This window comes from Micropterus salmoides, unplaced genomic scaffold, assembly GCF_014851395.1.
Source record: "Micropterus salmoides isolate LMB-PRFRI ecotype aquatic unplaced genomic scaffold, ASM1485139v1 Ms_hic_scaffold_9, whole genome shotgun sequence".
In the NCBI taxonomy this organism is placed as follows: Eukaryota; Metazoa; Chordata; class Actinopteri; order Centrarchiformes; family Centrarchidae; genus Micropterus; species Micropterus salmoides.
The window spans coordinates 13,511,401-13,535,103 of record NW_024044681.1 but is presented as its reverse complement, the minus strand read 5'-3'; the positions used below and the strand labels follow the sequence as shown (position 1 = coordinate 13,535,103).

The 23,703-nt window shown below is 38.8% G+C and overlaps 1 protein-coding gene across 3 annotated transcripts; it reads right to left on the bottom strand.

Moving 5' to 3' along the window:
- Positions 1-463: 463 nt before the first annotated feature.
- Positions 464-23,391, bottom strand: usp28 (ubiquitin specific peptidase 28). 3 transcript variants are annotated; one of them, XM_038709451.1, is made up of 26 exons: positions 23,225-23,391; positions 20,962-21,039; positions 19,585-19,705; positions 18,326-18,413; positions 17,336-17,498; positions 14,809-14,895; positions 14,417-14,554; positions 13,200-13,270; positions 13,018-13,094; positions 12,784-12,932; positions 12,552-12,679; positions 12,173-12,268; positions 11,916-12,095; positions 11,119-11,327; positions 10,519-10,589; positions 9,974-10,202; positions 9,302-9,637; positions 8,170-8,309; positions 7,390-7,662; positions 6,882-6,977; positions 6,170-6,348; positions 5,585-5,663; positions 3,291-3,370; positions 3,023-3,146; positions 2,070-2,268; positions 464-1,931 (listed from the first exon to the last, which is right to left on the bottom strand). In XM_038709451.1, the coding sequence occupies exons 1-26, from the start codon at positions 23,345-23,347 to the stop codon at positions 1,756-1,758; spliced, it is 3,690 nt and encodes a 1,229-aa protein (XP_038565379.1). In that variant the 5' UTR covers positions 23,348-23,391; the 3' UTR covers positions 464-1,755. The 3 variants fall into 3 exon arrangements, with proteins under 3 accessions (XP_038565379.1, XP_038565380.1, XP_038565381.1); XM_038709452.1 differs by having other exon boundaries at positions 20,962-21,036; XM_038709453.1 differs by having other exon boundaries at positions 19,609-19,705; positions 23,225-23,390.
- Between the last annotated feature and the right edge of the window lie 312 nt (positions 23,392-23,703).

Sequence of the window (23,703 nt, the reverse complement as noted above, 5' to 3'; positions counted from 1 at the left end):
CATTTTTAAAAAACAAATATATTTAGGTACATTTTGTATTTTTAATTTCTTACCATAGTTTTTAGTGAGTACTCAAACAGGAGTAAATAGCGGATTTGTAGGGGACTCAGTTGTGGATCAAAACACACATGGTGCTTTTGGCAGCAGGACAGTGTATGTGGGATTCACTGTGGCTCATTAATGTGTTTTTAATAGTTCTTGAACAACAACAGAGCTTTATGGAACAGAAGAATACACTATATCAGGCTTTAGCTTCACTGACAATAGTTAATAATAATATTAATTAGTAGTATTCGTTGTTTTTTAGTCGGTTGTCTGTTGTTTTTGACAGTAAGAAATATAGTATATAATACCACCTGCTATGCCACATACTTCAATATGAATTATAGCAATAGGAAGAACTTGCAAGCTCCACTACTAAGAAGACATGAAGACTATGAAGACAGAAAATAATAAAGGAGTACACAGAGTATTTAAAATATTTATTGAGAATCATCACATACTAAGTGAGAAAGCATTGTGAAATCAGCAGCCACAAATGGCTGTTAGAGCAGCTCCATCTTGCTGGCCTGAAAATCCTGATTCAGAGGATTAATTCATGATACTGGGACACCAGAAAAAAGTACTTCATATCCTGTTCTTTCCCTTCAATGGATTTACATAGTTTAAGAAGAACCCTTTAAAGGGTGAGGAAAGGCACATCTATTGAGCAAGGTGCTGTCCAACAGTGCCCTGTCAAACTTGAATAAAGAAGAGTTGTAGATCTCACCAGTCCACAGATCTACTGAGATCTCTATATATGAGCGTTCAGATGCCCAGCAGTGAGTTGTACAGAGCGCCCCGCCAATATTTTTATGCATACTAGTACTGTAGATATTGTTTACAGATGTTTCATTCTAGTTTCATGTAGAATATGTATTGAAAAGATACAAAGTAATATAAAACATATATTTAAAAAGCTCATAAACAGTATTTGTTACTGTCTAGTACAAATCTAGTGTTTTTTAGCCTTGTTTAAAGGCCTTAATGTGCGTTCAGCTTAGCAACACAACAACAAATCCTACCAATCAAAAGCCACTTCCTACAGAGTTGAGTGACAGTCCAATTGTTGTCAGTATTTAAAGTTAAGTGTGCCAGGCCAATAAAACACCTCCATGTTCTCCTGCTGATGATGTCTTGTTTGTTCAGCAGGTTGGTTTCATGAATAACTGTTCAGCTGGCGAGTGCAACACAGACAAAAAGGTGGTAACAGCTATATAAACCGGTACAGTTCTCTATAAAACCTTTAGGACAAAGGTCAGAGTCACTACATAGTACCAGAAGAAACAAAAACTGCATTAGGTTTGCCAGTTCTGCAGGTCACGGGACACAGAGAATACAGTGGACTGCTACCTTTTGGGCCTTTTGCTTCACCTGCTGCTGCTTTAAGGGCTTTAGGATTATTAAGGACAGTTAGTATTTTGTCAGCTGGCTGGGGGTTGCTGATGTTGATGGGTGGTGCAGGGCTTACATGTATTTTGATCATTGAGAGAGTTTTCCAGCAGCTTTTGGGTTAAAATTACTACTGTTGTAATGTTTTGATACCCCTGCCTCACCCTCTATTTACCCCTGAAAAGTAATTACAGCTTGTTATGTTAAAACATCAAAATAATATGCATGTGCAATGTTAAACCAGCAAAAAAAAAAAAGTTGGCCAAGTTGCTAGCAGTTAGGACGCACAGCTCAAAGAGGTTGTTTGGGGTTTCATTCAGGGCTTTACTTAACGCTGACTATCGCAGTGTTGTGGATAGACTCCATGACAGCGGCCAGACGACTGCACAGATCATGGGCCTGACTGACGTGGACTTTGGGTGGGTCTTTAAGAACTACTGTCTCAGCTGAACCGTCCAAAACCCTGGGCAGAAACTCTCCCAGCTTCACCTGCAATGAGTCTGAAAACAAAGGAAGAGCAGTAGAAATGGGTTGTATTTTTAGTGAATTAATTTACTGTTTGTGTAGGTTTGGACAAAGCAAAATATAAAATATATGCGGATTAAAATGTGCAGATGTGTTAAATTATCTGATCTTACCATCCATGTCCTGGCCCAGGCAGCAGCACCAGTGGCTGCGGATACTCTCCATTGCGTCCCGGTCTTCCTGGGATAAAGCAGAGTCCCGGCTCATCAGGTGAAGGCATGGGATGACGGCCTCTTCCATGATGGCGACACCCTCCTCCACATTGGTCTCTTCACCGCTGCAAAACAGCTGCGATGCGCTTTCATTCAGTGCCTGCATAGTGGATGTTGGGAGGAGGAAGAGGATGGAGAAGAGAGTAAAAGTTATTGTCACAAGGTTTCCTCTGCATTTACTATGTTGTGTGATCAATTGCAATTTGCAATTGACACTTATATATTTTTAAAAACATCTTTAGTACATAGTACTAATAGTACAAATTATTATCATATTTTGAGTCGATACTATGGTTTTGCATTAGTGCATCTTGATAAATACTTTGGCAACTTCTGAAAACCTGATATTCTCAATCGCGTGCTGTAAAAAGTTATTTTAATATGTGCGCCTGAACAGTGACGTCAAAGGGCCAGGGAGTACATTGCATCTATGCAGCAACGTGAGAAGTAAAACCACTTGGGGTCATCAGTTGCCCTTGATTTAAACCTTTATTGGATAACTATGCCCTGGATGACTGAGAACCTTCACAGACATCTAGCCAAGTACTTCTTTTTTCAAACTTTTTTCCAGTTAGTGACACAGCCGAAATCTAGCATTGTTGGTCACTCTGTTTGACCTTCTGTCTGTCCAGCTCTTTGGTCCAGAGCTACTGGCCAAATGTCATGAAATGTCAGATTGATATTTCCCAAAGGATGACTGCTATGATTCTGTCTGAGTCCTGAAATGTCTTCTACTACTTTTGTATTGTTATTCTAACCTTTTCGCAGGAGGATTGTGCTGAGTGTGCTCATGCTTGAGAGTACAATAATGTACTGTACTTCCACACACTGACTGCAAGAGCTGCCTTACTCACAGTGAGGCACTTCCTCCTGTAAACTGCAATTAGAGACTTGTCCATGCCACGTTTGTCTCCGTTCTTCAGGAGGGTGGCATTAGTCTCGTATGCATGAGCCAGGTATGTCAGCGCCTCCCGCATCCTGCAGCACACACACAAAGCAACCATGTTATTATCAAAAAAAATTCTGTTATCAATTCCATTCTGTTTTCATTACTTGACTAGCTGAACCTGCGGAAGTGATCTGACTGGCCAGGTAGTGTGGTGGTGAATGTTGGACACCTACTTCCCATGCTTGTAGTGCTCCAGCCCGGTCAGCAGGTAGACAAAAACCGTTCTGAACAGCCTGTAGTCATCATGCCATTGCTGTGAAAGAGCACACAGGACAACCAACATTCACTTAATTTGGTCTTTGCTGTTTGTACTGTTTTTCAATTGTCTGATCTGAGTTGAAGCTGCTATTTATGCTTCTGCCACTTGACAGTAACTAAATCCCAGCTTTATTTTGCAATAGAAAGTTAGGTCCATTTCATCCTTAGCAAACATTACTCAAACAGGAGTAAATAGTACATTAGTCGGGGACTATTTTCAGCTGCGGACTTGGTGCACTGGTGAATATTCTGCAGCAGGATGGTGCAGGTTTGTGGGATCTACTCAAAATAAGCAATAATACAATAATAAGTCTTTGTTTGTAGGATAATTTCCTTTGTTGACAAAAACATAGAATATCACCAGAAGTATCCTTTTATTAAGGAATTGTCTGATGTTGACTTTATTCAATATTATTGTTAAAATTATTGTAAAATTGTCCCCATCAACTTAACTGACATCTCATCTCACAGTTAACCAAATATCAGCACGCTGCTGGAATTCCAACCATGCAGACCCAAATAAACGTGTCGGATTAGGGCTTTAACATCCTGAACAGCTTAACCTCTTCCACATTGCAGAGACTACTATGTAATAATGTGTTTTTATAACCTCATGGTACTAAATATAATGCTAGACTGACATATGACCGCTAATCTAAGCTGTGTGTTAATACTTTCATTACATCTGACAGTAAATGGTGTACTATTTTATTACACTATTACTAGACATTCTAGCCAGAATGAGATAACTTTTCAAATTGTAGTTGAACCACAAAGCAACTACTCATATAGTTCACACATTTCTCCACTGGTCTCTTTGGCCCAATAGGCATAAAGAAAACAGATGCCTACTCCTCATTTTTCTGTCTCTGGTGTGTGTCATTGCCATTTCACTTTATTGCCATATAGCACGATGGATCTGATAACATTTAAAACAAAAATATATATCAAAAAAATCTAAATCTAATTGTGCGTTGTTCAAATTCACTACCCTTTCGTTATGTTCGTGGCTGAAAACAGCCACTACTTTAAACTGCTGTAAAAATGTATCAGATAAATATTTAAAAAAAATTATTTTGCATAAATCTATTAATCAACTTCAGTCCTGATCAAAACTACTAAATGTTTAAAATATATCAGGATTTTAACTCTTTAATTGCCAAATTTATAAATGATGTCACTGATTTGGGAAAAAAACAACACAAAATGACTTATTTTCAATATAAAATGTAATTGTGGACTGGATTTTTTTTAACCTTTTATCACAGTCTTGGACATGTCAAAGATTAGAAACAACATTGTTTTTGATGCATTGTTAGTTTTTGTGCAGCATCAGCAGCAGCATTGTTGTTGCATTTTGGTTCATAATAAAGTGTTCATATATCTGATGCAGATGCTTAGTGTTTTTTTTGTTTTGTTTTGTTTTTTTGCACAGGCCTATAAATGGTTAATGGTGCCACCTGGTTATCAACAGTAAAAATTACAATTTTTACCTCTTCCCAACAGGGAAAACCACCAACAATCAAAAATGCATGATTATCTGGTGTCATGGCTTTGCAATAAAAAAATTTAGTTATAATGGAAGTCAATGGGGAAAAAACATCCACGAACAGTAAATGAGGGAGAAAAAGTTAAAATCTGATGCTGTACAAAAACTAACAATGCATCAAAAACAATGTTGTTTCTAATCTTTGACATGTCCAAGACTGTGATAAAAGGTAAAAAAAAAAGTCCAGTCCACAATTACATTTTATATTGAAAATAAGTCATTTTGTGTTGTTTTTTCCCCCAAATCAGTGACATCATTTATGAATTTGGCAATTAAAGAGTTAAAATCCTGTTTTGATAAAGACTGAGGTTGTTTAATAGATTTATGCAAAAAAAATATTTTTAGATATTTATCCGAAACATTTTTACAGCAGTTCAAAGTAGCTGTTCAGCCACAAACATAACGAAAGGGTGGTGAATTTGCCCACAGTGTACTGTTGAGTTTTTGAAATTTCAAAGCATTTTCCCAAAATATGTGTCAAAATAAGATTTGTCACCAAAAATCATTCCATTTGCTGAAACACAGAAAAAGTTATGGCCAAATTAAGACTCAAAAATACCCCATAGTGGCTGAAAACAGCCACAACAGCACATAAGGGTTAAAACAAAAATAAAAAAAATCTAAATCTAATTGTCCAATAAGGCAGAAGTTAGACAGTACCAAATACTCATCCATATCCATGTCCTCTGGCTTGATGAGGCGCAGCTTGGATCGGGCTTCCCTCATGATACTGATGGCCCTGCATGTACAGAAAGGACATATAAATGATTTTAACTTACAACAGGATCAATATATGAACTTTCACACCATGCTGCAGGTCTCTGCTTTGGACACTAGATGGCATGATGGTCTACTGTATTTCTCTTTGGACTATGAAGTGCTGCTGTCGTCCACACGTTTTACCTTAGTTACTTTCTTATCTCTGCTTTGTGTACACACTGTACCCACCAGACAGACACCTCTTGAAAATTATCTATTTTCTGACATATTAGTTTATCTTGTCCCCTAATGCTTTCAGTCTCTCAACTTGTTTTAATATATATATATGTCCAGGTTCTTCCTCTTGTTCTTTGGTTTGTGGTCCATTTCAGTTTCATTCTAGATTGTGACAATAGTTTATCTACTCTCTCTCTCTCTCTCTCTCTCTCAATCTATTTATATACTAACTTTTAAATACCTGAGCCGCTGTAATACACTAATGTCTGAGACTCATCAAGAGGCCATTTGTCTGGTATATATATCTACCTCTCATCGAAGCTCAGGTTTCGGTCAGTAAACTGCTCCAGCAGCGTCCTCTCAATAATACGGTTGGGTGCCTTGTTCTGGAAGAAGTAGACCAGAGAATGCTGCAGACGAGCATCCTCCTGGGGTGTGGTCTCCTCCTTGGAGAGTTCATACAAGCGGGAATACTCCTCATGGAAGGCCTGAAGGAGCAGTGGGAAATTCCTCTTAGTTTTAATTATATCTAAATCTGCCAATATGCTCACAGTTGGCAAACATGTAGACAGATAGATTGAATACAAGAACAAGTATATTACAAGAATTTTGGTAATAATGCATGCAACAGAGTTAAGACAGGCTAACATCTTTAATTCATAATGAATTATTAAAGTTAAAAATCTCAACAAAAATACATATAAACAAGTAAATTATTTAACTTCGGGTTTTCAGAATCAAACTTTTTAACCTATTTGCAGTATCTTCTGTTTTGAGTAGTTTCTGTGTTGGGATGGAAATCTGGGGATTATTGAATTTTAAATTTACAAGGTTAAAACACTCCTGTTATTGACTTTGAACTTCTTACATTTGGAAGAGTTTATACAAGATTCTGGTCTTTATTCTTTATAGAAAGAAAATCTTAGGGAGGCTTCAGATCCTCTTAACATTACTAATTGTTATTACAGAATATGTTGACAATGATGATGCGAGGACATTCAATATCCCTTAAACACCATACCTTGATGAGGCCAGCCTCAGGGCCTTCCTTATCGAATGTTTGTCTGGCCTTGGCTATGGCTAGAATGACGCCCTGCATAGCTGGTGTTAGCATCATCTAGGAAATGATATGGCAGTGAAGAGAAGAAACAAGAGTTATTATAACACAGGGCAGCAAACAGGTTACTGAAAAACATCATATGAAAGAAAAACTACAAAACTATAAATAGTGTGTTACCATAGAGTCACACCGTGTTGAGAACTAAGAAACACTATCTCTTCAAAATTTAAGTATAACTGTGTATTCCACACCCATCAAAATTTGTGTAGCACCTACTTGACAGTTGAAACTGCATCCAAGAAGACTAAGGATAGACAAATCCTCTCTTCATTTTAAGGTTGTTTTATTACACTTATCCTCAAATTACACCCAGTTTAGTTTATATGTAATGACATTAATTTGAAAGGTTACAAGTGCATCGATTTGGTTTTAGCTACTGAATTCATATCACATTATCACACTTAATTACCTCTTCGTTGTATCCATCAGCATCAGCTCTCACCATGATCCTGCCCACGTTCGGGATCTCCACTTCTGAAACTTCGTTCTCAGTCTGTCGTTGTCTAGCTGGGACCTCCTGCTGCTCCTCATCCTCCGGGTTTGTGTCATGGTCAGGAGCTTCTCTGGACGCCTCTGGCTCAACTTCAGCTTGAAGGCCAAGGCCTGCCACCTGTTTGTGTTCCTTCTCCACATGGGGGTCAGATGGTGCCTGTTCACTAAGCTCTGCTTCAGGGCAAGGAGTCTGGCAGAGAAAGATTTAACAAGATTCACATCAAAATCCATAATCTATCTCTGCTTTTCTGTTCAGTTTGAGGGCTTTGGACCTATCCTAGAGCATTTTGGAAGTCTATTTCAGGACTTGCATAGTGTGCCTCAATGTAAAAATGCACTTGGCCTAATCTGTATGCATTATAAAGACCTGTGGAGTGAAGTAACTATATCTGGTAAAACTGAAAAACTGAAAATTATATAGTATAATGAAGTGAAAATTGCATCTTAACAAACTAATGACAAATCAAAATCAAATCAGCTGCAGTAGCAGTAATTACTCCTGACTCTATCTGTATATTACTCTACACACTGCCTGACATTAAGCCTAGATCTCCATTGCTATGCTAAGTGGTGAAATAGGATCCTTGACCCAGATGTACACACTTTGTTTTTGTGGCCTAGAATTTCTGACCCATATTCTACAGAGGGGGAATGAGGTGGGTGGGAGGGGGGTGTCACAGGTCACAGACTTCCCCACCTGACTCTGAAGCTCCTTCTCATCTGTGCTGGAACTCTGGCTGGGCCCCATGGTGTCAGTGACTACTGCACCACTGGTGTCCTCTGGCTGGCAGCCAGGGTTCTGTGGTGGTGGTGGTGGTGGCGTTAACTCTGCTTCTTCTGGGGTCACAAAAGGAGAGGAGAGAGGCTGTGAGTGGACACACATGACTGTAATGAATAGTTGCTTTTAATTGCAAGATACATAATGGCTACCTCATCATGTACTACAGGATATAAATTAAAAAATTCCAATTTATAATCCTAATTTTGTGTAGAGATAGGGGGCCCTCATATTCTGGCAGTGCAACAACGAATGCAAGCAGCTCTCGGACCATTTGATATTTTCATAACCTTGAATTTGCTTTTCCGGTCTGTGTGATAATTTGGTGCCCAGCGCTGAGAACAAGGTGCACAGGTGAGAGGTTCAGTCAAATGTGCCAGTGCAAAGCGAGTTATTGGTATTTTAGTATTTAAAAACAAACCTTTGTCTGTCTCTGACCATACACTGTATATAAAAATGGCCGTAATATCCGTGACGTCACCCATTGGTTTCTGTCTTTGACATACTTGGGATTTACACATGAAAGAAGGAATGCCCTATTCAAGCTGAACGTATCATCTCACTATATGATCACTTGCATTTGTATGTAAGGGATAAACCATTCAGACCTGTGTGATTATTGAAAAATAACACACATCACAGTTGCACAGTCTCTTTTTGATAACCACACAGTGTTATCGTGGATTATCCATCTGATACCATGACCATTTTCCATTAGAATTTTTTTCAATTAGTACTGCCTATTTATATTTTTAGTGGAAGATATAAAATAGCAATAAATATATATATATACTAACACATTTTTCATGTATGCTTTCTTCATCTGCTGTATATTTTAGGTTCTCAAAGTTAAAGTTTTGGTTAAAATCCATGTTATTGACTTGTGTATGAATTAGTTAAAGTTTACAATGGCTATTTATAGTGGTCATTACTACATGTTTTTATACTTACACAAATTATTTGTGCAGTTATCTAAAAATAATGCACAATGGGCTGTTAAGGCTTATAAAAATGTTACCTCATTCCTTTTTCTCTAATCACCACTACAGACCTTCAGGCTTCTCTCTGGGATCAGGCTCCAGATCCTTCTCTGCTTCTGGGTCTGGTTGTGGCTCTGAAGAAGCTTCCTGTTCCAGCTCTTCAGTGGATGGTCCTGACTGGGGCACTGGCTCAACTGGTATTTGGTGTATATTGTCTGGACTGGGGTTTGGGGGCTCTGCAGAGGCTGTAGACTCTCCCTGTGGGGTTGCAGTCTGGCAGAACTGCTCTTCCCATTCACTGAGCTCCTGCTGGAACCAGCGGTTATCTTCAAGGACATAGCGTCTGAGGATGGGTGGCAGCGAGTCCATGCCATGCAGCACCTGGCCTGTCTCATCATCTGTGTCGTCTACGTGGATGTGGGGTTGTGTCAGTTAATAGACTTACACAAGGAGCTTCCAAGTACATCACATGTCGTGCATTTACTTATTACTGTATTTTATATTTTTCAATGGTTTGGCATCTTTTCCTAATGCACAACTGTAGTATTGTTGTCTTTTTCTGCTAACACTAGTGGTACTATTTAGCATCCTGCATTACCTTTGTACTGTGTACTGAATAAAGTACTTGCTTTGCTCAGGTGTTCAGTCCTGGCTTAAAGCATGGGTCTCAGCATGGGTCTGAAATCTGATATCCCCTTTAGGTTTGTTCAAAGTTTATCTTATCTGACCAAAGCAAATTGTACCTGTAATAAGGTGGGGTTTCCTGTCATCAATGTACATCAGGCAGTAGGCACTGGCATTGGTCAAGCCCCCAAATGAGTCCCGCTCCAGTTCCTCCCATGATGACTCAGTGATGCTAATATCATTGTACTTCATCCAGCGCTTGTTGGCATGGTCGTAGATGTAGGCCCAATAATGACCTGCTGATGCCTGGCCTTCATGGACGAGCACGGCATGGAGTCTGTAGGGTACCTAATTAAGAGTAGAGTGGGCGACAGCATTGAACCCTCACTGTATAAAATACTAAAGCCCTCCAATATTGGCATCCAATATCCAAATACTGAGATGTGACTAAATTCTAAATTCGCTACAGCATAACATTCATCTGATCCGTTCTTATTTATATTCTGTTGTTCTGTTTACATTGCATTATTTTCTTTTTAGTTTCTACATTGAGATCAATGCAGTTTCATCTAATTTCAGCCAATGCACTTTCTGCAGCTGTAGATGTAAAACGCGTGATTGAATTGCTGTTTGTCAGAGTGAATTAGTTGAGTGTAAGTCGTACCTGGCAGAGATTGTTGTCTGAGTACATGCCCTCCAGCATCTGAGTGAGCCTGTCAATGCTGGCCTTTAGCTCTGGAAAACACACACATACACACACAAAAAAACCAACAAAACTAAAAAACAACAAATGAAACAATAAATATATATACATATATTACATGAGGCACAGTTAGTTAAGAGATTTAGAGATATTCGGCTCTTCTTTTATGCAGGTAAGACGCTGTGTGCCAGAGTATTAAGTAGTATTATCCTAAGGCGCCTTGGGGTTTTTTCCCCCCACGTAGCAGTTATTTTTATTTATATACCAGGTATTTTGGTGCAACCAAGTGGGTGAAGAAGTACAGCAGAGGGTGTGTTTTTATTTATTTTATTAACAATGGATGTTTTGGTTTTACATTTTTCCAGCAACAGCTGACAGCTATTTTCAGAAAAATGGATAAAAGCCACAATACACTACCTGTCCAGCACCTGAAGTCTGACGTTGGCAACAAACTATTGAACATAGTGGAGCATTTAGCCGATAAATAGCCAAAAACAGAGCCCATAATGCTAAGCACAACAAGGCTTGTATAGTGGTGAATAAGAATTTGCATTTGCTTACCAATTATGTCATTTTCTACTTCGGTCCTCCAACGCTGTAGGCAGGTCTTAACAAAGTGCAACTCTTCTTCAGTAATGCTGTGGGGGGCTGGGTGGGGTGGGCAGTCAATTGGGAGTTTGCACTGGGTGAAGGGCTTGTATATGGGGGTCCGCTGGCAACTGGAAACACTGGAAACCAGGCCCTCAGATGAATCTGTGTCTCCAGATTCACTGAAAGAAGCAAGAAAAGCATCAAAGACAGGTTCAATTCTGTCCAATATGTTCAGTGCTGTAAGAACGTTGTGGTGTAATGTTTGTGTGAAGATTTGTAAAGGAGGGAAACTGTGTCTCAAAATCAGTGAGCAATCTTTTTTAGTTATATTTTTATATAAACAAATGTCAAACTGTGTACCCGTTCAATGTTTTCGAGATTGCTGTAATTACCTTGGTGAGTATTATATTATTACTCATAGGACTGAAGGCCAAAACTATGGACATACTGGTAAATATAAATATACCATTTTTTGGCTGGTATTCTCAATATTGGTGGAAAAGCTGCTGAATTTGCTGAGAGAACTGGAGGATTGATTTGAGTTAAGGATCCAGAGTTTAATATATATATTGTATGTAATGTAGTAATGTAATGTAATTCAATTTAATTCAGTTTAGTCAATAGTATTATCAGCATAGCATTTGAAAGAGACAATAGGTTTTTGACTGTTTATGCTGCGCCAGTAAAGGCCTGTGGGCAAATTCTGCTTTTGTCTTTAATCTGGAACTACCGCCTTGTACAGTTCTCTGGTCCTCTGTGTACTCAACCTGTTGTCTTTGGAGATGGGTTCACTGAGGGGGTGGCTTGCTGGTGTCGGTGAAGGTGATGTTGGTCTCAGCTCTTCAGCTGGGGAAACACTTGAAGGCTTGGTGGTAGCAAACTCTAGCACAAACTGCAACATGTCAGCCAGAGGATACTTAGTAGGTCCTGAGCCATAGTTTTTGTAGCTGCAAATAAAGACAGGACACAATTAGTGCAAGATTTATTCCCATAGAGTGGGGAAGTCATATCTCAGGTAACTTACCATTCAAGTTTCTGTTGAAGGGCTGCAAGTTGTTCCTTGAGTTTTTTCACCTCTACTCTCCTCTCGTGGGCCTGCTCGATGTTTTTGTGAAGATATCTGTACAGAGAAATATCAGGTAATCCACTAAATTGATCAGTGCATGTGTTTTAGATTTGTTGAAACATCTAAATGGACACATTGTTAGCTTTGTATTTCTTCCCTTCTAATTTTACAATAAACTGAGCTTGTTTATGAGACAGTCCTGGTGAAAATTGGTGCAGCCTATGTTTCCTTTAGAATCATCTCCATGTCTACTGCAGAAGCTTCTTTCCCTGTGTTGTAACAAGTGAAATTGTATGAACTTGCACGTCAATGACTGTGTTATCTTTCCAAAGCTCACCTGTCCATATAAATGATTTGTGGGAACTCCAGTTTTTTGTGTATTTTTTCTGGACGTCCGAGCTGGGTGTTGAATTCAAATCTAGACAGTTCAAATGTCAAGACTGGTGGTAACTTTTTGAACCATCTCTGCAACCAAGAGAAAATACAACTGTCTTAGCAAACCATCAAATTGCCCAAATGCTGAAATTTTGTATAAATTCTATTGTTAGTTAGTCGATGAAATGATTCACCTCACGGCCAGATGTGATGCTGTGATCTGAATGTAGTGACTCGATCTCCTTCTCAACCATAGCACCTTCTAGGCATTCGTCCAGGTTGTTGAAGCCATTCACTTGCAGGGGGTACTGGCCAAACTGCTCAATATTACACAAAGTCTTACCTAAGCAGAGTAACATGAACGTGAGTGATTAAGACCAGAATTCATATTAACTGTCACAATGACAAAACTCATACAAAACTCATACCCTCGTGTATTCTTTCTGTGACAAAGGTACCGTAGAAAAGCTGGACCATGGGGTTTTGTTGCTTGTCTTCTGCGCAACTGAAAGTTAACCATGACATAATGTTTATGTAATTTAGCAAAGAGAAGAAGAAAGAGAGAAGAAGAACAGTCAGTGTATGTGGATGATATCAACATATAACTTACATTTCTTTGGCAGCCAGTTGAAATGCATCCTCTAGCCAGTCAAGCAGTTTGTGGGAAAACTCACTAACATCCTGAAATGAAGACAAAGAAGAAAGAAGAAAAAAGTTAGAAAAAAACATCTAAAACAAACTATGTATTGGGTCAGGGTCAAAGTTAAGATATGTGGTGTAGCTGTAATAGTAAACGATTGAGTTACATGAGTTCATTAAGGACCATGGAAACAGCAGTTTGACAAAAAATCTTTACCAAAGGTCAGTTTTTCTGATGGTTTTAACCTCATCTTACAGTCTTCTTCAGCGGATGGAGTTTGCTCAGTTGTCATCACATAGACACAGTTCAATACTGTGATGTGATGCGATGACACCTGAGCTACAGTATCTCTACGACAACTGAGCAAATTCAATCCACTGACGAAGACTGTGAGATGTGGATAAAAGCTCTCTAAAAAGCTAGTAACGGCCAATGCACATTACAAGTTGATTGGACAGAAACTATTGCAAACCGGCCGAGGAAATTGCCCTCTTCACACCCAATCTGTGGGCACTCTGGAAAGGCAGTGAAGACATGGGGTCTCCCATTACAAGATGCAGTCTATTTGTGGGTTCACAATCAATGTATGTTTTGGTTCAGACGCAATCTGTCCCTCTCTGTTTATCCTCCCAAAACACAAATAAAAGCCTCACTACCTTGATAGAAAATAAGCGAGACAGAAAAGGAAGAGAGAGAGAGGATAGAAAAGAGACCCGAAAGGTCAGGGGTAAGCACAGAAGCTAAACTAAAAAAGCTAAACTAAAAAGTCTTTTTAGTATGCAGGTGAATACAGATGAAACACTGTGTTCACATTAACAGGATCCGAGACAAGTTGAAAATATCAAGCGTGTTTGATCTGAGGGGATTTTCTCAATAAATTTATTGTCCACAGGAAAAGCTTCTTGAGATGCATCATCTTGTTTTCAAGTGGGTGTTTCTTGTTTATGTTTTTTTTCTCCTGTGTGTATGTTTTCTTTTTAGCATACAAAGAAACATGACATAAATCCTGAGAAATGTTTCCTGGATTTTATGGTATTTTTATTCTATATAAATTCACAATTATTAAAGTGGACATCGGAATCAAGAGCAACTTGATTTCATGAGTTGATGCCACATATGTGTTCTAATCCAGCCTTATTGACTAATGCGGGGCCCCTACACTTTAATAAGACAAGAACGTGTTGCACCTGTTGGGCCTCATTGGTCCTGAAGGCGTCTCGCAGTAACTCCACAGCAGCAGAAGGATCCACAAACCTTCGAGTGGAGCCCACCATGAGGGAAAACAGACAGCGAAGCTCCTGCATGAAAGCTATGTTCCTCTTGTCCTGTTAACACAAGCTCAAAGTCAACAAACCTCTTTACACTATCACATAGTGGCTACGTTTATATTAAAAGAACTTTCACAGCTTGTGTGTATTCAAAGTTCAACTCTCTCCTTTATGCGTATGAATGAAACATTTTGAGAAATATTTACCTGTATGTAAAATAATATGCAAACAAAGGTCTGTCTGGTGGAAATGGCAGTGGCAGAGTAACCCACTGTTGTTTTGGAGTGTGCTGGTGACAGTAGTTTACTCACGGAATGGCTCTTACACTTCTCCAGTACTTGCTCAGACAGATGGTAGTTGAGGACCAACCTCCTGAACACAGGCAGGTGGAACAGTGACTGCAACAAAATACAAAACAAGGGTCATTAATGCAGCCTGCCAATAAAGGTCAGATGTGGAGAATTACCAGCTGGTAGATCATCATTACTTGGAGAGATTATAGAAGAAACATGGTCATATGCAAAATACAGTATGTTGGATCAACACAGAACACATTTCCCCATGCCAGTGATATTTAGCTAGTTGGCATTTGCAACTGTCTAACTTCCATTTTACATTAGTGTTTCACCAACTTAATTATGGATAGATTGGGGTCCCTCCTGCAAGTTTCAGAGTGGTGCAAAGAGGTTTATAACCTTCTGTGAGTGTGTATTAAACACTCAATAATCTGCAGTAATTTCTATGAATGTCTATGGATGTTTTCTGGGTATCACAAGGTTTGTAAGATGGATTTTAGCTTTCAGGTAGTTTTGGGAAACGGGACCCAGGGTGAAATCTACTCACACGTTATGGCGAGCAACAGCATTTCACAAATTGTAGACTACACAGCTTCTTATCAAAAACGTCATTGTTGTGAGTCTCCTGAATGAGAAGTCTATCCCACCCTTTTCTATAATTGGCAGTACAACGAAGATCCTTTCTATTATAAAATATGATCCTTAAAGAAGAGTTGAAATATTTTTTCTGTAATTTCAATCAAATCACCATATTAGATATGCATCTCTGATGAGACAAAATGCAACTTTGGGCCCTTCAGCACTGACTTGGCCATTGAGCTTTCTGAATTACATACAATTCAAAATTTGCTCCAAGCACTAATAAAATAAAATAAGTGATTTCTTTTACTTAGGGATATAACATAGCAGACACTAGTATCCCAGCAACTTATGGATGTCTTGAGAAATGTTTCCTGAATTGTATGGTATTTTTATTCTATTTTACACATAATAGTCCTGCACAAAAACCATGTCACTTTGTTATAAGATACTTGTGTTTCTCATGATAACCTAAATGTGTTAATACCAGTCAAATGTGTCTTGTGTGTCATTTGTGCTGGTGAGTGGAGCTTCTGAGCACTTATGAATATCTTGATATATATTTATGAATATCTTGATATATATTTCGTTTTGAGCAGGAAATTCAATTACGGCTTATCTCCGTTTTACTGTAATTTATACCACAAAGGATAATGGGGGGGGAATATGAGCTGACAACTGAATCATGTGGTCACTCAGCCTCAATCTGATAGCATAATTACTTTTTTCGGGGAGACCGCTTTATCAAGCGTCAGGCCCTGTTGAATCTACGAAAATCAGTTCAATTCTAACAAACAGTATTGACACCAGCAAAAAAATAAACAAAAGGGTATCATTTGAACGCCATTTGTATTCAAACAACACTGTCTCATTTTCCCGTTTCTATTCCCAGATAATAACCCCTGTCCTTTGGGGGTTTGACTTCTAAATCGATGTAGAAGCCTATCTGAGTTCAACAGAGACAAACAATCACTGTCTCCTCTCTGTCCATTTCAAGTCCACCGCTCGCTCCATCATCACATCACTCGCTATTTAATTTAACACACAGCCTGTGTATCTCAATAAGGGCTCCAGTTTCTGCCGAGTCATCTGATAGGCCTGACAAAATTCAGTCTGGAATGGACTTGTAATAGAATTAGCAGCTCAGAGAAATACTAAATGTTCTCATTTAGCAGAAATATGCCCACACCTTTTTGTTTTCTTCCTGATTTTTCTGCTAACTCTATTAGGATGTTATAAGTCTATGAAAAGGTGATTTTGAAGATATTTCTGTAGTAACAGCTTTTCTCCTGTCACATGTCTGGTACTTAACTCTGGGGGGATATTCTTTAGAACCAGGTCACAAAAGATCACTACTAATCTTAAAGGACGTACGTTATAGAGATTGGTGTAACCCAAAACGTTTTTTTGCTGACTGCATAAAAGGTGCGATATCTCTGACAGACTAAAGTTAGAAATCTTGGAAGGCAAACTCTGAGTCTATAAACGTTTGTTAGGCCGGCCATGTAAGAGAGCTATTTTAAGTTTTAGCAGCAAAGGATGTGAGACACTGTTAGAACAGGTGGACACTTAGAGGGAGCTTAGTACACTTAACATATGGTATACTAGGTGCACTGTGCAGCTCCAACATGAATTCTGTACTTTGAATTGGAATACTTTTATTCATTTAAATGAATTGTGACATCTAATTAAATGTATCAATAAAAAGTAGCAGATTGTGCATATGACGGCAGTTGTGCATGTGCAACTGTCAGAAATTGGCCAGGTTTGGTCAGTTGTTTATCATGTGTTTTTAGAATGAACACCGGCAATATGGGTACTGTTTGACCTCGGTTGACAAACATACCCATGTTGTGGAGCAAAATTGCCTCCCAACTTTGAATGGTGCAGTTTAATTATCTTCCTGAACAGATCATCATCGCTTTAATGTAACCAATTCTCACCTGGCCCTCCTCATTCTCACCTGGATAACAGCACTGAACCAGCAGGTGTTTCCAACATTGCGAATGCCCACGGGCCAGTCGTCCTGACGGATCCAGTCTGCAGGGCTGCACATCTCACTCTGGGCTTCACATCTCTTCCTCTTCATCCTTGCTGCATTCTCCTCTGCACTGGCCTCCAGAGCCCTGCAGAACATCAAATTACCCATTTAAAAGCACTCATGCACTGACTCAATTAAACACATCCTCTATTAACATTCTGATGTTTGAAGGTAATGATTATCGTGAACACTATCATAGTTGAGTCTGTTACTATGCTAACAAGCTTTGCTGATAGGAATGTCAAATGTTTTGCAGGAATTTGGTCATACCCCAATGTACTGTACATATTTAAAGTTTGTTGACACATTTCAATCTTAACCAAATTGTCAACCTCATGGTGGCACTAGAGGAAAAATCAGGGGTTCATTAAAGTCAGAAACATTCATAGTCTTGGAAGCATTCATGACATTATCAAATTTTGTGCCAATCCGTCTAGTAACTGCTGAGATACCTCACTGGATAATTAAAAACGTTGCTCTGTAGTGACACTTCATGAATAGTCAGCAGATCACCAAAGGATTCGTCTTCTATGGATCTTAAATGTCAGTACACATTTTCAAGCAATCCATCCAGAAGGTGTAAGACATTTCTGGTACCAGTGAGGACCAACCAACCAACTTACTGACATTTCAAAACCTTTAGCTAATGGCTTAAGTAAACCACCTTACTTTAAGCTGCCAACTACTTGTCATTTGTTGTTGTTCTCAGATTGATTTATACACATACAGACAACATGAAACTACTGAACAAGAGTATTTCAGTTCTGTTTGCAAAACAACCAGAGCAGAGAGGAAGAAAACTCACAAGCGTCCACATCCACTGTTTCCATTTTCATATTTTTCTCTACGAAAGTCAGCTAAAAAAACACGGCCATCAATAAAAAAGAAGCATTGCATAGAAAGCAGGTGTACCTATTAAATTCTCTCTCCTCTTCCTGGGCATTTTGGGACTCCTGCAGGCTGAGTTCTATGGCGGTCTGCAGTTCATCTTTAGGAAGTCCTGCAAAAACAGACATTAATGTGTCCACAAACATCCAACAATTCTTGTTACAAAACAGTTTTGTGTTCAATTTGAAAAACATTTGGGGAATAATAGATTGCATAGCTTTTCATAAAATCTTCTATGCTACTCTACTTACCTACCATAAGTGCTCCACTCTAACATCTGAATCTGAATCAACTGAGTATTGTTCCCTAACAGACACCTGTTTTTGAGCCTAAGCACAAAGCCACTACTTTTCAAGCTATGCTCAAGATAAGTCATAATGCTTTAAACAAAGTATTTCTTGGAACGTTGATGCTTAATCGGCACCCACTTTATGTGAAGTATGGACCTCCGGTATGCCATTCACCGTTACCCACATTTGTATGGTTAATCTTGTTGAGACTACAAAGACAAGCAAAAAACCCATAAGTCTTAAGAATAATAAGAAGGAGGCTTTGACAGCTTTTCTCCGCACTGTTTAGTGTGGCCATTCGGCACAGGTATAAACGCTTAATATGTGACTTTAGATGTGGTCGAATGACACGTTGTGCAACCTTGTTTGAACCATACTGAAACCTTAACTCAACACAAGCTGAAAACCTAGTTATTGCTGACCTCAAATGGGTCAATTCTGACCTCGCTTTAGTGATGTAGAAAGGTAAGGGTGTATCAGTGATTCGATAATGGGTGTAATCACGGGTACAAAGGTATTGAATCTTTTGGAATGAGAAGGTCAGTGAAACAATAGTTTTCAGCTTGGTGTTCAGTAAATTTTTTTATGCATAAATAAACCCAGCAATGTTACAGATTACATGTCTGAAAGGGCCTATGAATCATCCTAATAAGTGAAGCTCTGAACTGAACAAAGCTTCACTGAAATCATGAATGCAGCTCTGATATATTTAGCTTACTTTACTCTGGTATAGGAGTATTTTCCTCTTCCTGTTTTGTGACTACTTTAATATCCCCTGCTTCACACAGCATAACATACAATAAATGTGGTTTACGTTGCTTATTGAACTGAACATTTGTGTAATATGTGCTGGAAGTGTCATCTCTGCCATCAACCTTATGTCAATTTGCAGTTCCATATGAAAAATATATTATTTTTTATATATGAAAATGGTTTGACACTAAAGTAAATATATTCAGACTTTTCTGCATTCTTGTTATGTCCCCTGTGTACCTTTCTGGCCTTCCCAGTCCTCACCAGAGGTCCCTGAATCCTGTAGTTCTCCAGGATCCTGAACCTCCGCAGGCTGGGTTGTCAGGAGTCCAACGGCATGTCCAATGTCACCTTGACTGGCCTTAAAGAGAGGGCACAAGGAAAAGATAAGGGCAGATATTCTGGATATTATTACTGTTTGCGGAAGATGTAACAATACAATACAACATAACTCTAAGAGAGAAATATAAAAATATGAAATACAGTGAGTGTATTTCTTATTTCTTATTTAATAACATAAACATGTGCTTGCACTCAGTTGATTAATTAAAGAGAAATACCCTTTTGTGTTTGAAACCAGCAGTACACAAACATTTCTAATTTTGTATGGAACTTCCAGAGTATGTACCCCTCCCAAACCTGTGAGCTCCTGCTGTCGCTCTTTCTGCCCCTGGTACAACAGGTTGGATGAAGTCTGCACCACAGTCAGCCAGACTGTTTATTTTAGTGTGTGGCAATTATCACTTTTATGGGTTTCCTATTAACTCAAGCTCCTAGGGATTATTTCATTTGCAGTTGTGTTTCAAAATATAAGAAGTGCGCTGGGGTGTACATTTGGCACCCTAGGGGGGGCTTTTCATGTATTCAAAGAGTGTTCCTTCATTCATTAATTACACTAACACAAGTTACTAAGAACAGCAAGAGCTATGTTTTTAGCCAACTAGCAACATGGCTCTAGTGATGGATTGCCATGACATTTTGTACAAACATTCATGTTCTCCACAGGATGAATTGTAATAACATGCAACAAGTAACTACTGAGGCTCTCAAAATAACTTTAAACTTGAACTTGGTAATTTGGTTTTCTTTACAATGAGCATTACAGCCTCAGAGCTGGTGGCATGGCTGCAGATGCTGTTTGTATTTTGATCTTCTTCCTTGTTTTTTGATGTAAACCTTCAATGCATTTACATGCTCTGATGAAATCTGATCGTTCTCATACTTCCAGTTTCTCCAATGTCCTATAAATATGTTTCCATTTTCAAGGTATGGGGGTTGATAATAAGTCGAATTAATGTCCAACTGCAACTACAACAAACTGGATTTGGATAATAATCTTAATCAGTATGCTATATCTTTGTAATAAGTAATATTATAGCATACTGTTGAAATTGCAAATTTATTTAGCTACACCAGAGCTAACAAAAAATAATTTTGGTCATCTTGTGTAACATCTCGGATGTCTTTGTCTTATTCTGTGTGTTCAGTATTCGGATTATGTTACACTTTCAAATTCAGTGGCTTTCATTGTGGCAAAATAACCACATAGTACAAACAACCTGCTCATTACACAATGCCAGGGATCCTAAAAGCCAACAATAATTTCTTAGAGCTTACATTCAAGGCTCTGTAGAGAATCTGTAGGTCCTGGATGCCGGTGATCTCCCTCAGCTGGTTGATCAGCATCTCGCTCTGCTGAGGGAAAGGATTAGACAAAGGGAAAACAATAGTCAGGCCTGAAATCCTTACTGCACCACTCCATCACATAGTTTGGATTAGTGATAGACTGGCATTTCACAACCATTTGGGCTAACCAAGTGGATAGAACAGGGCCATCTATATATTTATTTCTTTTTGACCCATTTTCTTGTATTGCTTCCAAATTAAAAGTTAAATGATCAAACAAGCCTGTGTAACCCATGTTTAACCTTTGTGATAACCAGCACCACGCGTAAGAGTCCCATTTGCAGATGCCCATGTGGCAAGTGAGGATAATAGCTCATGTGGGTCTCCCTTTTAGCCTATTACCCAGATGGGCACACACACAACGGGTATATATGGAGCTGAAGGACAAATGTCCAAATGTCAACTTGTCATGCCTATATGAGGTCCAAATGCTAGCAAGGTCAGGACAATAGCTTAATAAAACAAAAAAAAAAAAATACAGTTTTAAAGGAATGGTTTGACATTTTGGAAAATGTGCGTTTTCACTATCTTACAGAGAGTCAGATGAGAAGATTGATACCACATTTTGTGAGCTTTATAGGTGCTGGTAGGCAGACTGTGTTATTGTTGACAAAGCCAGGCTAGTTGCCCCCCCCCCCCTTTTCCAGCCTTTCTACAAAGCTAAGCTAACGTGTTGCTTGTGATAGCTTTGGATTTACTGTACTGGCAAATAAGTGTATTTTGCAAATTGTTGAATTATTCCTTGAATGCAGCTTGTTGACGATTTGAAGAATTGACTATTTTTTTATCTATGAATTGTCACCTTATGTTTAACAAGTGTATCCTCGATGGGGCTTGACATGTTGACTAAACAACTTTTCATTTAAACTGAACTCAGATTATAATATTATTATTACTTTATTATAATAAATGTATTGAGGCGTAATCAATTGTGTGCCACCTCACCACACATGCCAAAACCCCAATATCCACATTTAGACTGGTAAACACAAACTCTCAAAGGCTGTCATATGTTTTGATCTCATAGACATAGGCAAGAAGTATTAAATAGCAATAACATAAGTCTGCTGAGTGAGAGGCGCTATATTAAGCCTGCTACCCTAACAGCAGCTGGACATGTCAGGGTATCTTACACACATACAGGAAGCCATGAGCAGGCTGACCAGACTTATATGGAGTCCAGGTGCTATCTGAGACCCTCTTGGTTTGCCTCTATTTTAGGCTGCTGACATGGATAGCGCAGGCTTCTGTTTATCATTCCACTCACCATGCCACCAGACTTGAGTGACAAAGGCACTGGGTCTCTCTCTCTCTCTCTCTCTCTCTCTCTCACACACACACACACTTTCTGTCAATACTAAACAGAGCCAAACAATAAGGATTTTAACACCACATAACTTCCACTGTATGTAAACCTTTACCCTTAGTACATGACATCATAGAGAGCTTGGCTTAATGTAGCCCACTGTCTGGTATGATAATTAATTAGGAAGGCCTACTAATAAAGCAATAGCCTACTTGGATGGCAACAGAGCCAAAAAGGCCTACTGATTAAAGCGTAAATGTGACTCCATAGTAGTTAACTTTTTACTAGCGCGTCAAAAAGAAATTAAATATTTTATAGCCTGTACCTGTATGCTATTTAATGGAATATTGCACTGATAAGTCCGGTGTCCTATGCGACAGGAAAAGTGAATTTATCAAGCATTTGCTTATGATAGGTTATTAGCTGGATATGTTAGGCCTACTAATTTTTCAAAACCAAATGCATGATACTAACGTTAGTAATTTAGCGAGAAGATGTATTTATAAAACGTCATTAAAGCCTAATAGCCTGTGAAAAATAAAATTGTAGGCCTAAAGAAGCCTAAAGAAGACTGTGGAACAAGTAACGTTCTGCTAATTCATATCCGAAATTTGAATTTTATTGAAATAGGCTAGGCCTACAAGCGGTTTAGTGCAACGTTATTTTATGTGCCGAATTCACAAGTCTTTTTCACAAGTATGACAATGTTTTTTTTTTCTACCACGTGTTTAAGTACAACGTTGTTTAAGTTAACTTTAAAATTCCGGATTTTAGGCTACAGATTTGGGCTTAGCACATCAGAGGGGTTAGTGTTAATGTTAATTGCTCAGGCATCCCGACGCAAACATGTCACTTGTTAATAACGGTTCCTTCATCCTTTGCGCTCACCGAGTTTGTTGAGTTATCTCCATTTTCAGTCTGTTCACCTCTCATTGCAGATAAAAACCCCTGAATTTCTTCCTGTTTTCCCCAAATGTTTTCAGCCCTAACTCCGAGACAAACCAACTCCATCCGTCACACACCGAAAGCGACCAGCCAGCTGTGCGCGCTCACCTGTCAAGTAACGCGCGTGCACCAGAGCCATCGCTATAATTAACGCGCGCGCGCTCCCAACGTGACGGGATAGTTATTAATGTAATATAATAGCCTACTTCCAGTGTCTGTTACAGATTGAAACAGTTTCCCAAATGATTTTTGAGTCTCTACATTGTAAGGTGATTTCAACTTCTGTTTTGATTTATTTTTATTAACCTTCTTCATGCAATAGAAAATATACTGTACCTAACTATTGAAGAAATATCCTTCAACACTTTCATAGGCAACATCTGAAGATCTATGTTGTATACTTTCCCAATTAATTGACTAAT

Bases quoted from the DNA above. Each gene is read 5' to 3' on its own strand.
- usp28 (XM_038709451.1), bottom strand. From the start codon at position 23,347: ATGGAGTTGGTTTGTCTCGGAGTTAGGGCTGAAAACATTTGGGGAAAA. The intron at 11,328-11,915 runs GTTGAGTACACA...TGCTTCTTTCAG, and splicing joins CCCATCTCCAAAGACAACAG to TGAATCTGGAGACACAGATT. The intron at 8,310-9,301 runs GTCTGTAGTGGT...TTGTGACCCCAG, and splicing joins TCCCAGAGAGAAGCCTGAAG to AAGAAGCAGAGTTAACGCCA.